General features: G+C 50.5%; 1 protein-coding gene and 1 long non-coding RNA gene across 4 annotated transcripts in view; one reads left to right on the forward strand and one right to left on the reverse strand.

Moving 5' to 3' along the window:
• Positions 1-1,864: 1,864 nt before the first annotated feature.
• LOC139177776 (uncharacterized) lies at positions 1,865-5,026 on the reverse strand. Its single transcript, XR_011562261.1, has 4 exons — positions 4,173-5,026; positions 3,768-3,989; positions 3,097-3,143; positions 1,865-2,096 (listed from the first exon to the last, which is right to left on the reverse strand). It is a non-coding gene; the product is annotated as an uncharacterized lncRNA (long non-coding RNA).
• Positions 5,027-5,351: 325 nt separating this feature from the next.
• Positions 5,352-12,921, forward strand: part of PRKCA (protein kinase C alpha) — a 303,137-nt gene continuing 295,567 nt past the window's right edge. Inside the window, exons 1-2 of one of the 3 annotated variants that reach the window (XM_019980528.2) lie at positions 5,352-5,640; positions 7,957-7,988. In XM_019980528.2, coding sequence (XP_019836087.2) covers positions 5,468-5,640; positions 7,957-7,988 — 205 coding nt within the window. In that variant the 5' untranslated portion in view covers positions 5,352-5,467. The remainder of the gene's footprint in view (positions 5,641-7,956; positions 7,989-12,921) is intronic. The other 2 variants (XM_070774240.1, XM_070774239.1) reach the window with 2 other exon arrangements.

The following is a 12,921-nucleotide window of genomic DNA, read 5'->3' on the forward strand; positions in this document are numbered from 1 at the left end:
TAAAATTCTGGAAATAAAACTTTTTGTGTTAAAAGTAATAAATACCTTCTTTTGGTGACATTAGAAATGTGACTTTCAATGCCCTTTCAAAAAGTGAGTCCTGGGCCAAAGGCTTCTCTTCCTGATCAGAAGAGTGTTTATACTCCAGCCATCCAGAGAGAGTGACTTAAATGAACATTTGCCACGTATGTCCCTGTATACACCTGTGTGTACACGCACAAGCATATTTAGAGCATACAGACGTGGTGCCCTGTATACATTGGTGTGTACACATACAAGCATATTTAGAGCATACAGACGTGGTGCCCTGTATACATCGGTGTGTACACATACAAGCATATTTAGAGCATACAGACGTGGTGCCCTGTATACATCTGTGTGTACACATACAAGCATATTTAGAGCATACAGACGTGGTGCCCTGTATACATCGGTGTGTACACATACAAGCATATTTAGAGCATACAGACGTGGTGCCCCTGTACACACCTGTGTGTACACATACAAGCATATTTAGAGCATACAGACGTGGTGCCCTGTATACATCGGTGTGTACACATACAAGCATATTTAGAGCATACAGACGTGGTGCCCCTGTACACACCTGTGTGTACACATACAAGCATATTTAGAGCATACAGACGTGGTGCCCCTGTATACATCTGTGTGTACACATACAAGCATATTTAGAGCATACAGACGTGGTGCCCTGTATACATCGGTGTGTACACATACAAGCATATTTAGAGCATACAGATGTGGTGCCCCTGTATACATCTGTGTGTACACATACAAGCATATTTAGAGCATACAGATGTGGTGCCCTGTATACACCTGTGTGTACACGCACAAGCATATTTAGAGCATACAGATGTGGTGCCCTGTATACATCTGTGTGTACACGCACAAGCATATTTAGAGCATACAGACGTGGCTGTGCATGTGTGCTCAGTCACTTAGTCATGCCTGACTCTTTTGCAACCCCATGTACTGTGGCCCACCAGGCTCCTCTGTCCATGGAATTCCTCAGGCAAGAATACTGGAGTGGGTTCCCATTTCCTACTCCAGGGAATTTTCCTGTCTCAGGGATAGAACCCACATCTCCTGCATTGGCATGTAGATTCTTTACCACTGAGCCACCCAGGAAGCCCAGATATGGGCATACAGTACTTTGGCCACCTCATGCGAAGAGTTGACTTATTGGAAAAGACTCTGATGCTGGGAGGGATTGGGGGCAAGAGGAGAAGGAGACGACAGAGGATGAGATGGCTGGATGGCATCACTGACTTGATGGACGTGAGTTTGAGTGAACTCCGGGAGTTGGTGATGGACAGGGAGGCCTGGTGTGCTGCGATTCATGGGGTCGCAAAGAGTTGGACACAACTGAGTGACTGATCTGATCTGATCTGACATCTAAAAAATGGCATCTCCAAATACTGTTTTACATCCTGCTTCCTTCACTTACCAGGGAATTACGGACTTCTTAAGATGCAGTATATTCACTTGGGGCTTCATGATATTTTTCTTTGACGCTTTCCAAAAGTCTGGTCCAGGCAGCATCTCTGCAAAGAGTGTCAAGCTTACTCCTCAGAGTCAGGGACCACAGAGGAGAGTTCTCACAAACCTCACATTCAGTTTACCATTTCTGCTCTCCTGCGCCTTCCCCAGGAAACAGCAGACTCTAAAATCATCACTACCACCACGTCTCACTAACCCTCCCCCTGCACAGGGGTCTCTCTTTCTGGAAATCCCTCCCTTTTAGTGACCCCATGGAGACCCTGCCAGGTGGGCTGCAGGGGCTGAAGCTGAATCTGGTCCCTGTACCAGCCACGGAATTAAATCTCAGAGACAGAGTCTGGGGTGATGTACAGTAGTTTTATTGCTTTGCCAGGCAGAGGGTGCCACAGTGGCCTCATGCCCTCAGAACTGGTGTAAGACCTGGAAGGGGCGGTGGGGAGCTTTATAGTAATGGTTCACAGAAGGCGTGATCAGCCGTGCACGTCCTTCTGATGGACTGGTGCTGTGGTGACGGCGAGTCGGGACCGTTGTTGCAGTGACGGAGTAAAGAGAGGAATGAGTGTTTTACTTTCCCAATCCTGAGAACAAAGAAGATAAAGAGAAGAGGCCTGAACATTCCTAGTTTTTTTCTTTTTACTTGAACTGCTCCTAATTCTGCATGTCTGTATCTGTTTACTTTCCTGCATTCCTAGTGTTTATGCTTACAACACCCTTCCGCTTGTAGTTACACGTGAGAAAGAAGGCCACAGAGCCACCGAACAGCCAGGCTCAATTACCGGGTTACTGACGCCAGCCTGTGACTGTCTTTGAAGCAACGCAACACGAAGACAGCAAGAGCCGAACACCTTTACTCCCCCTCACCAGCTGCTGCGAGCCCTGTTCTCATGGAAGCCCCTGGGCTCCTCACGGCGGGCACAGCTCTTGAGCCATGAGCCCACCGTGTTCGCCTCTCTGTGGCTGAGGATTGAAGCCACCTTTCTATTTCCTCCAAACTTTGTCTCCATATTTTTTCATTCAGCTTTGTTGGGCAGAGAAAGCCAAGATTTGGGCCAGCAATGCCATCAACATTCTGGTTCTAACCTGTCTGGGGTCTAAGTGCTTGCAGGCAGCATACCGTTAACTTATCCCACCTGGTGGGGGTTTCTGCACCTTCAAACCAGCTCAAAGGTAGTGTTCTGGGTAACCCTTGGGGGTGGGGTGGACAGAGACCCTGCCCCACAGCTGCTCTGCTTCTGCATGGTTCCTCCCTTGTTTTCACATCCCCTCCCTTCCCTGCTGCTGCTAAGTCACTCAGTTGTGTCCGACTCTGTGCGACCCCAGAGACGGCAGCCCGCCAGGCTCCCCCGTCCCTAGGATTCTCCAGGCAAGAACACTGGAGTGGGTTGCCATTTCCTTCTCCAATGCATGAAGGTGAAAAGTGAAAGGGGAGTCGCTCAGTCGTGTCCAACTCTTAGCGACCCCATGGACTGCAGCCCACCAGACTTCTCCATCCATGGGATTTTCCAGGCAAGAGTACCGGAGTGGGGTGCCATTGCCTTCTCCGCCTCCCTTCCCTAGTCAGCATTTATTTGAACTTACCTGTTGGAACTCAGGTAAGGTCATTCGGGCTGAATGAAGCCTCTTTCCTTTAACCAAGAAATGGGGACACAGAAGGGCTTAAGCGCCCAGGAGCCCCGCAGGGCCCGGCTGGGTTTCAGGGCCTTGTGTGGCCCACGCCCCACCCCACCCCCCACACCCCGCCTTGCTGGGGCGGTGCTCCACAGCTCGAGGACCACCCCCACCCCAGGTGCATCCCCACGCTGCCCCTCAACTGAGCTCAGCTGTAGGCAACTGAGCACGTGTGCTCAGTCATCACTCAAGAAACTTCCAGTTAGTTTTCTCCCTACTCACAGGGCACAACAGTAATAATGGAGGCAAGAGAACAAAACCACAGCCCAAAAGAAATGAGAGATTGTCTCTGGTCTCTCCACCCCCTGAGAGCGGGCTCCTCTCTCTGCAAGGCCCACTCAGTTCTTAGCTCACCTCCCGGTCCCTCTGTTCAGACGTCACTCTCACCTACTACCCCTCCTCCAAGCTCCCATCTTTTTCTTCCACCTTTACCTCAGAACTTCAGGGAACCAGAAAGAAGCTTGTCTATACAAGGGGTGATGCCCTGTCTTAGATCCAGGTGGTTTTGAAGCAAGAATGTGTTTCTTTCTATCGTCAATTACAAGTATTTACAAGTACCGTGATTTTTCCATGTAACTTACAAGTATTAAGCAATACACGACTGTGCTTGAGATGGTAATAGTGTTTTGTTGAGAGCTTGTTCTATTTTCCTACATCCCCTGCTTTTCATTCCTTTCCTTGCATCTTCCTTTTTTTGCTTCCTTGAACTAGCGCTGGCGTGCACGCTACTTCACTTCAGTCGTGTTCGACTCTTTGCGACCCCATGGACAGTAGCCTGCCAGGATCCTGTCCCTGAGATTCTCCTGGCAAGAACATTGGAGTGGGTTGCCATGCCTCCCTCCAGGGGGCTCTTCCTGACCCAGGGATGGAACCCGCGTCTCTTGCATCTCCTGCATTGGCAGGTGGATTCTTTACCACTAGTCCCACCTGGGAAGCCCCGCCGCCCTTGGACTCGGGGCCCCACCAAAAGTGGAGAAGTTTCTGACCAGAATAGCCGGCAGGTGTAGTGTTCTTAAGCTCCAAGAACATTGGCCGGAAAGATTGTGAGTGAGCGCTGGAAGTACACGCCCCATTAAGGGCGGGTCAATCGCTTACCCCTGTCAAAACAAAAGACATTCCTACCAACAGGCGTTCAGTTGAGCAATCTTAAAAGAAATGGTAGCCCTACTTGGCCTACGTACTCTAAGATAGTATAGATCTTAGCAAAGATTTCCTTCCTTCCTTCTCTATTTCTTTTCCTAACTTCTTGAAGAATTAAACATACTCCTTTCAACACATGCGTTAATTTCTGATCTGAGTGAATCTGACAATGAAATAAAACAATAATGGAACGTTTCCCTCACGTATTTTAGCATCCTCGGGGCAGAGTTAACGAGTATTCAGCAAGTGACTAGTCGGTACGGCCCCACGTGCGTGCTTCGCCGGTCCGTGCCAGCCACGCTTTCACGGGGCAGTTTCACTCGGTAGTTTACAAACGAACTGGCTGTGCTCGGCACCTGCCGGTAGGGCAGTCATCAGCTTTAGGCTGCAAAACCGCGTCTAAATGAAGGCTCTGGGCTGGTAAAGAAGACCTGATCACCCACTCTGTAAGCGTGGTACCCAACGGGTAACGGGGTGAACAGCCAGGACAGGTCCTCTAGCCGTCCCGACACATCAGACGTGTGTACCCGGCGCGGGGCCGCCCGGCTCCGGGGCCGCAGGCGGCACAGCGTGCAGGCCCCGGAGGGGCTGAGGCTCAGAGCGGCGCGGGCGTCCGTCCCGGGACTGCGCTGGGTCCTGGAAGGGGGCGCGGCCAGGAGCCGGCCCGGGACGCGGGGCTGCGCCTGGGGCGGGAGGAGCGGAGCGCGGGAGGGAGGAGCCCGGCAAACCCGGGAGAACGGGAAAGGGCGCTTCCTGGGCGGCTCGGGGGCCGCGGGGCAGCCGGCTCCCTCCGCGCGCGCCCCCGCCCTCCCGTGCGTCCCCGCCCCCTGCGCGCCCCCGCCCCGGCCCTCCCGCGCGCCCCCGGCCCGCGCGCTCCCGTCACCCTCCGCGCGCCCCCGGCCCGCCCCGCGCGCGCCCGGCCCTCCCCGCGCGCCCCCGCCCCGTCTGCCGGGCCGCGCTCGGGCATGCGCGGTGGGCGGGCCGCCCCCGCCGCCCGACTAGGAAGCGCGAGCGCCGGCGCCGCCGTCAGAGCCGAGCGGCCACAGCGAGCCCGCGGCTCCGCTTCGCTCCGCGCCCGCCCGGCTCCCGGCCGCCCTCGGCCGCCGCCCGCGCCCCCCGCGGCAGGAGGCGGCGAGGGACCATGGCTGACGTCTTCCCGGCCGCCGAGCCGGCGGCGCCGCAGGACGTGGCCAACCGCTTCGCCCGCAAAGGGGCGCTGAGGCAGAAGAACGTGCACGAGGTGAAGAACCACCGCTTCATCGCGCGCTTCTTCAAGCAGCCCACCTTCTGCAGCCACTGCACCGACTTCATCTGGTGGGTGTGCGCCGCCCCTGGACCCGCCCGGCGCCTCGCTCGGCGCCGCGGAGAGTCCGCTCCCGGCGGGACCCCCGGGCGGGGCGCGGCCGTCTCCCCGGGCCGGAGGCTCGGAGCGCGGCCCCGGGAGGCTGCCCGGGCCCCGCCGCGCGCGCGGACCTCTCCCCGGGCCGGGCCCGCGAGCCGGGAGGAGCGGCGGCAAACTGTTGAGGCGGGCGCGGGGAGGGCGGCGGCCGGCCGGCCGGCGGGGCGGGGGCGCGGGCGGCCTCTGGAGCGGACCCGGGCCGCGCGGGGCCGGGAGGACACAGGCCTGCCCGGGGCTGCCAGCGGGCTGCGGCCGCCGAGCCCAGGTAACTTCCAGGCAGCGGTGTCACCCGGGCCGCGCTTTACGCGCCGCAGCTGCCGGACAGGCTGCAGGGTCTCCGATCCCGCCAAGTTTCCTGGGGAGACGATGATGACTTTGACTGACTTTCAAAAGATTGATGACCCCTCTCCTCCAGTTGTTTTAAGAAAGCTAAAACTAAAGGCAGTACAGATGCCTCACTTGGAGAAGCATTCGTTTTTTCCCTCTTACGTTGCCAGACAACCTCCATCCATTCTGTCACTTGCTGCTGTATGTAGGAAGCCCCCGGCGCCCCAAGCCAGAGCCGTCTGGGCCTCCTTAACTCCCCTACCCCGGGGGGAGCGGCGCCGGTGACTGCCCAGCCGCTGTGTGGCTCCTGGGTCTTGTGGGGCTCTTGGGAGAACGAACGCTGCTTGAATGCATCGCACAGGGAAACCGTCTCCAAGGGCGAGTCCCGCAAACGTGCTAATTAATAGGTGCTTAACTTCTCCCTTAAGGATGGCTCTATCTGAACCCGTCACACCTGGGGGAATCTTTAAGGGAAAGCCCCACAAATGTGCTAATAAGGTGCTTAATGTCTTCGTTTCTTTTTAGAAATCCACTCCAAAGCACACTTATGTATAAAGCACAGCCACCTCTCCGAATGATTTCCGAGGTGAAGTCAGCGCCTGGAGCGGTTGAGCTCCTAGGTCAATGTAGACAAGACTGCTTAACGTCAGTTCTTGGAGCCTCAAGGCAGAGAGATTGCATTTAGTTAAGGGGAGGTGTTGGGCCTCACGTGTCAGCTGTGAAATTCCATTAAAACGTTCTGTTTAGTCTGTTCTAGACTGCCGATTACTTTCGCAGGACGAGGGTAAGGTAGAAAGAGACATATACATCCAGGCTCCCTGAAGACTTTCCAGGGTCGTTGTTAGCCCCTGTGAACCGATGTGGCCTGTTGGGTCACCAGGTGTAGCATGAAGTGGAAATGAAGATCTCCTTGTCCTCTTCTTCCCCATAGTCAATACTCCTCTTCTCCACTTAGCTGCAGAGCAACCCCTCGGAAGTTCCAGGAAAATATTCCCCAGCACGGTCTAGCCGTGGTTTTAATTTTTGAATTTTCTTCTCTTCTCTGTTTCCCTGGTTTACAACTCAAATATTAAAGCACTGATATTTTAAAACTGTTTGCATTTAAATTTTTTTGGGGGGTGGGGAGTGACTAAGTTAATTATAAAGATATGTGAAGTGCTTTGTAAATTTAAAATGCTATGTAAAGCAAGAGATTATGACTCATAACCTTCTGAGAATTTTAATGTAGTTCATCCTAGTTGAAATGGTGTTTGCAATTTAATGTCCATGTCGGAGTTCTCTGCTTAGAGAGTAAATTCTCTAAAGTAATTTACAAGAGCAATATAGCTTCTGAATGTGCTTTGAATGCTGTTGGTTCACAGTAAAATCAGGTCATAATCTCACATGCAAACAGTAGTGATGACACTAATATCTGGCTCCTTTAAGCCAAAACGTAGTGTTAAGAGTGGTGCTACGCGGTCATTTCTAGGTAAGTAATACTTCATAACAAATGATGAAGCCACTTGTTTGTTTTTAGGGCGGAAAGATTTTCAGTTGGTCTTTAGGGACCAAATTCAGCCATCTTTATAGATTTGGTTTTTTAACCATAAAGTTCTTCTTGTTGCTTGAATATTGTAGCCAACAACTTTATAGTCATGTTTTTCAATTAAGTACTGATAAAATGTTAGGGGAAAAAAAAAACTGGCAAGAACCTTGAATATGTTGAAATGAGTTCAGTGAGATTTGGAGGCCAGATCTTTTCAAAGTTGACTTGACTCTGCACTCTGAGCTGTTTAGGCATGTTTTCCTGTCAAATCATTGGGTTTCATGTGCAAACCTTTACCTCTGTAGAATGCTTTGTCATATAACTGGCTTAAGATGTGGTGTCAACAGAAAATAAGAAATTTTTCTTGTTTGTTTTTCAGGGGGTTTGGGAAACAAGGCTTCCAGTGCCAAGGTAAGCTGCCATGTTGCATTTTATTTTCAAGTACAACAAGAAATAAGCATTCCAGACAAGAACAGTGTTTCCAGTCATCTTTTATCTGATACAAAAACAAAAATACATTTAGATGTTTTCAAAACGTGAAGGCTGTAAACTTGGGCCTGGGGGAAGAACACCATTTGGTATTTTCTGGTACTCTGCGTAGAGACCTGCCTTTTTCTTCAAGGGAATAAAACCTTCCTGTAACTTTTTTTTTTTTTGCCAAGAACGTTCTTGTCAGAAACTGCTGTCTTTGTGTGGGTGTTCAGAAAAAAATGGAATCGCTTAGTGTTTGTGTGACTTCTCTTCCTGTTTTGGTTCATCTTTTACCTGGGAACTGGGTTGGACTTCTCCCTGTGGGCCATACAGCACCCTAGTAGGATGCCTGGGGGTTTTGACGACGGATTGTCAGCCAGAATCAAGTCTGCATGTTCTAAAGGCTGCTGCATGAGGCACGTCTCTCCCTCACGTCAGCTTTGTGACAGCTTCTGACACTCTTGGCTGCATCCACAGAAACGCATTTCCTCTCTGAAGGTGCGTTTATTTCACACACTCCAAATGCCCAGCTTTTGAACTCTCTGTTTGTTGAAACTTTTTTTTTTTTGAATGCTTTATTGCTCGTGAAGGCATCCTAGGTCATTAGCTCTCCTCACTGTCTATATTATGTTTACTTAGTCCTGGTTACATTTCCCATCTGGGCTTCGGTTTATTAGGGCAAGTGGAAAGTACATTCTAGCCTGGAAAATATTATCCTAACACTGTTTAATATTAAGCGCATGAGAGATACGCAGGGTGTACTCTTTATGACTTTAAAATTGTGCTAGCAAGTTGGTCACCTTTCAAAACCTTCCACACACTGGTGAATGTGTTTCTTATGTATGTTTTATAGACATTTTTAGGTGCAGCTGTTTTATGGCATTACCCATCAGCATTCCACTTCTCTTCACACTGTGCTTAACACCCCTGTTGAATAAACTTATTTGGAGAGTGGCATTGAGTAATCCAGAGAGTCCTTTGAAAAAGAATGAGCGTGTGTCTCAGAGGTAGAAGGAAATGTGACTCTCTGCGGTTCTCAGAGTTGTGGACATGAGCTTCGGAGACAGCATTTGAAGTCTTTGAACGTGGAGTTTAAGGATGTAACCTTGTGATTCTGGGCTAATGTGATTTCTTTCTGCTCTCATTTTTGGTAATGTACTTGGGCGGAGACCTATGGAAACTCATGAGGAAAAGTATTTATTAAATGTCCTAAATAATGTACAAGAGGAAGTGGGTATATGTTATTTAAAAAATGATCATTTTCTACAGACAAAAAATCCTGGATAATAAAGCTGACCCCTTTCAGACCTGCAGGTTTTGTTGTTGAAACTGGAGAGCAGGTGTGTTGACCACGGCAGGACCCGAGTGGGCTCCCAGGAGCATCGGTGGGGCTTTTAGGAGATTAACAGGTCACTGGCCTCATGTCAGCATCGCCCCCTTTTACCTCAGTTATAAAAGTGATGCTCGTAAATTGTACGAATACTGTATAAAAATGAAATTGGATCCTTGTTTTCTTTTCCCTCAGGCATAACTTCAGACATCCATGCATTCACTAAATTACACATACTTTTTAAAAAGATCTGAATTTTCAATCACTTACGCATTTTTCCAGCAGCAGGCAGTGGGTGTGGGGAAACGCTTCTCTCTCACAACATCGGTTCTGCCTTATTTAGTTGCGTGTGTGGAAGCATCAGACTGACTCACCTGTCTCTACTGAGGGACGTTTTAATTGTTTCTAAGTTCTTAGCAAACGAGGCTGTCAGTATCCTTGGGCTCTAGTATAGGCCTGTCTGCAATAGATACTTAGAAGTGTGTGGATACATTTTAAACTTTAATAAGCACAGCTAAGTTGCTCTCCAGAAAGGTTCCAATTGTATTTCAGTATCAATGTGAGAGTACCACTTTCTCTTCACTCTTAACCAGTGTTGGATAATACAAATAAATCCTCTGCACTTTTGCTCTGATAGATGAAAGGGGCTTCTTTCAAGTTCCATCTCCTTTGTGAGGTTAAGCACTTTTCCCAACACATTTTAGCCATTTTTTTAATCTGTCCTGTGAATTTCCTTAACATTTGAAATTGAGGATTTACAAACCAGATTATAGTAGTGAACGTGTGGTATTCTGGTTTTTTTTGACTGTGCCACTGAGCTTGCAGGATCTTAGTTCCCTGACCAAGGATGGGACCTGTGCCCCCCGCAGTGTGGAAGCTGGGACTCCCACCCACTGGACTACCAGGGAAGTCCCTGTGCTCTTCTTTGCTTTGAAGAGTTAAACCAGATGCCTTTAGTGAATTCCCCTATTATATTTACACTTTAATTCACAAAAGCCATTTCAAATATAAGTGTATCTGCAGTGAGCTAACTGCTTGTTACAATTGTTACGTGTCATCTGTATTTGACTCCGGCAGGCCTATACTAACCTGATATCTTATTGTTGGTTGTAACTTAGATAATACTAGCTCAGGACAGTGGTGTTTTTCAGGTTTTAATTTTAATTTATTTTTAATTGGAGGGTAATTGCTTTGCCATGTTGGATTGGTTTCTGCCGTGCGTATGTACATCTCCCCCCGGAACCTCCCTCCCACCTCATCCCGCCCTAGGTTTTCACCGTTGTTTAATCGCCCAGTGGTTACCCAGCGTTTTCCTATTTTGGTGCTTGCCACACTCTCTTTTTTAAAGCATTTTTTTTGGCCACACCTCGAAGCTCACAGGATCTTAGCTCCCCGACCAGGGATCAGCCCTGTGCCCCCTGCAGTGGAAGCGTGGAACCCTGACCAGTGGACCGCCAGGGACATTTCTCTTGCCTCAGTCTTAACATTCGGTCATTTTAGAATATGTTTATGTTTTCTCTCAGTGTTCCCTAAGTTAACTTCCTGTTGTCTCAGTTTGACAGACTCCTTCTTATTCAGAAGACAGACTGTTCTCGTCCGTGCCTGGCAGCACACGCCCTGGGGATGGCAGCTGGAGTCTGGGGCTGGCTTGGTACTCCTTCCCTGTCACTGAAGGAGGGGCAGTGTCTCTAGCTGCTGGTGTGCAGCCTGTTGCTTTGCTCAGTAGATGACATATTTGCAGCCAAGTTGGCTTCAGCTTGAGAGGGGCAGGCACTCCAACTGAGTCATGTTCATGGAGTAAGATAGCCTGAAATGCACGTGCCATCTTCCTAGTGAATGTTAAGTAAGAATTGGAAAACAAAAGAAATAAGTGAGTTTTAATCCTCCAATACCTTGGCCACCTCACGCGAAGAGTTGACTCGTTGGAAAAGACCCTGATGCTGGGAGGGATTGGGGGCTGGAGGAGAAGGGGACGGCAGAGGATGAGATGGCTGGATGGCATCACTGACTCGATGGACGTGAGTCTGAGTGAACTCCGGGAGTTGGTGATGGATGGGGAGGCCTGGCGTGCTGCGATTCATGGGGTTGCAAAGAGTCAGACACGACTGAGCGACTGAACTGAGCTGAACTGAAATCCTTACAACTGGATTTGTTACCTATGCCATTTAGAAATGGAGAAGGAGACGGCAACCCACTCCAGTGTTCTTGCCCAGGAAAGCCCATGGACAGAGAATCCTGGCAGGCTACAGTCCATGGGGCCGCAAAGAGTCGGACACAACTGAGCATGGACATGCTATCTAAAAAGCATGTTTTGTAAGGATGTTCAAAAAAAGGAAGATTTCCCGCTTCTTTCCTTTCCCCAAGATATTGACGGAAGCAGGGACTTTCTGCAGGTCTGCTGGGTCATGCCCACTTTTCCTTGCTGGACTCTCCTGTCTTTCTGTCGTGGTGCCGGGGAGAACCCTGAACATGTGTCCCCACACGTGACACAGGAGGCTCCCGTGCTGAGGTTGTGCTGCCTGACGTGGTGGAGCCAGGGCCTGGAGCACGGAGGGGGACGTGGTAGATCTGGAAGCCACGGGACTTTCTGAAGGTTCTCAGAGATGAAGACAAGTGTGCTCCTTTGTAGATCCGAGATGGCAGCACTCGAATTTGCCTTTTTTGTTTGTTCGGCTTACTGCTCTGTAGGTTGGCTCAATCTGTTCGGTGCTCATTTCATGTCTGTGAGGCTAGCAGAGAGCTGGTCCTTGCCTGCTTTTTTAAGAAAAAAAAGGATGAGAAGGACGCTTGTCTGGCCCTGGCCATTCCTGAAGCTGCGCTTGAAGCCCGGAAGGCCTGTCCCCGGCTGGGAGCCGGTCCTGCTCGGCCTTCGTCCCTTAGCAGGGTCCGGGAGCGGGGCTGCAGATGCACTTCTTCTGGGGCCTCGGAGCTACAGCGGCATGTCTCCCGCCCTCTCTGCTGGAAGCGGGAAGGAGCCAGCCCTACCTTTCTTTGCCTCCGAGTTAGGGAGGCCTGTGCACTTCTCTAACTACAGTGACAGAAGCTACTTCTCACACTTGCGTAGTCAGTCTGTTACATCTGGTTAACCTGCCTCTCCTGTCTTCCCTGCACTTTGCATTCCTTCCCTCGTGGTGAATGTCACCAGGTAAACTGTCCTGTCGCCCAGGCTCTGAACACGCCATAGAGTGCGTGCTGATTCACTGCAGTCATGTTCAACTCGGCAGCCCGCCAGGCTCCTCTGTCCATGGGATTCTCCAGGCAAGAATACTGGACTGGGTTGCCGTTTCCTCCTACAGGATGTTCCGCACCCGACCCAGGGATCTAACCTGTGTCTTGCATCCCCTGCATTGGCGGGTGGGTTCTTTACCACTAGTACCACCTGAGAAGCCCACGCTCCAGAATGGCATCAGAATGAATCCCTGCATATGAGCAGAATGTGTGGGGTCATCCTCAGGGACTTCATTCACTTTCTAGGGCCTGCAATATGGCTCTGAGTCAGTGTGCAATCTCGAGCCACTTCCTGCTAAGCACACCAAATATTGA

Source organism: Bos indicus, chromosome 19 (genome assembly GCF_029378745.1).
Source record: "Bos indicus isolate NIAB-ARS_2022 breed Sahiwal x Tharparkar chromosome 19, NIAB-ARS_B.indTharparkar_mat_pri_1.0, whole genome shotgun sequence".
NCBI lineage: Eukaryota > Metazoa > Chordata > Mammalia > Artiodactyla > Bovidae > Bos > Bos indicus.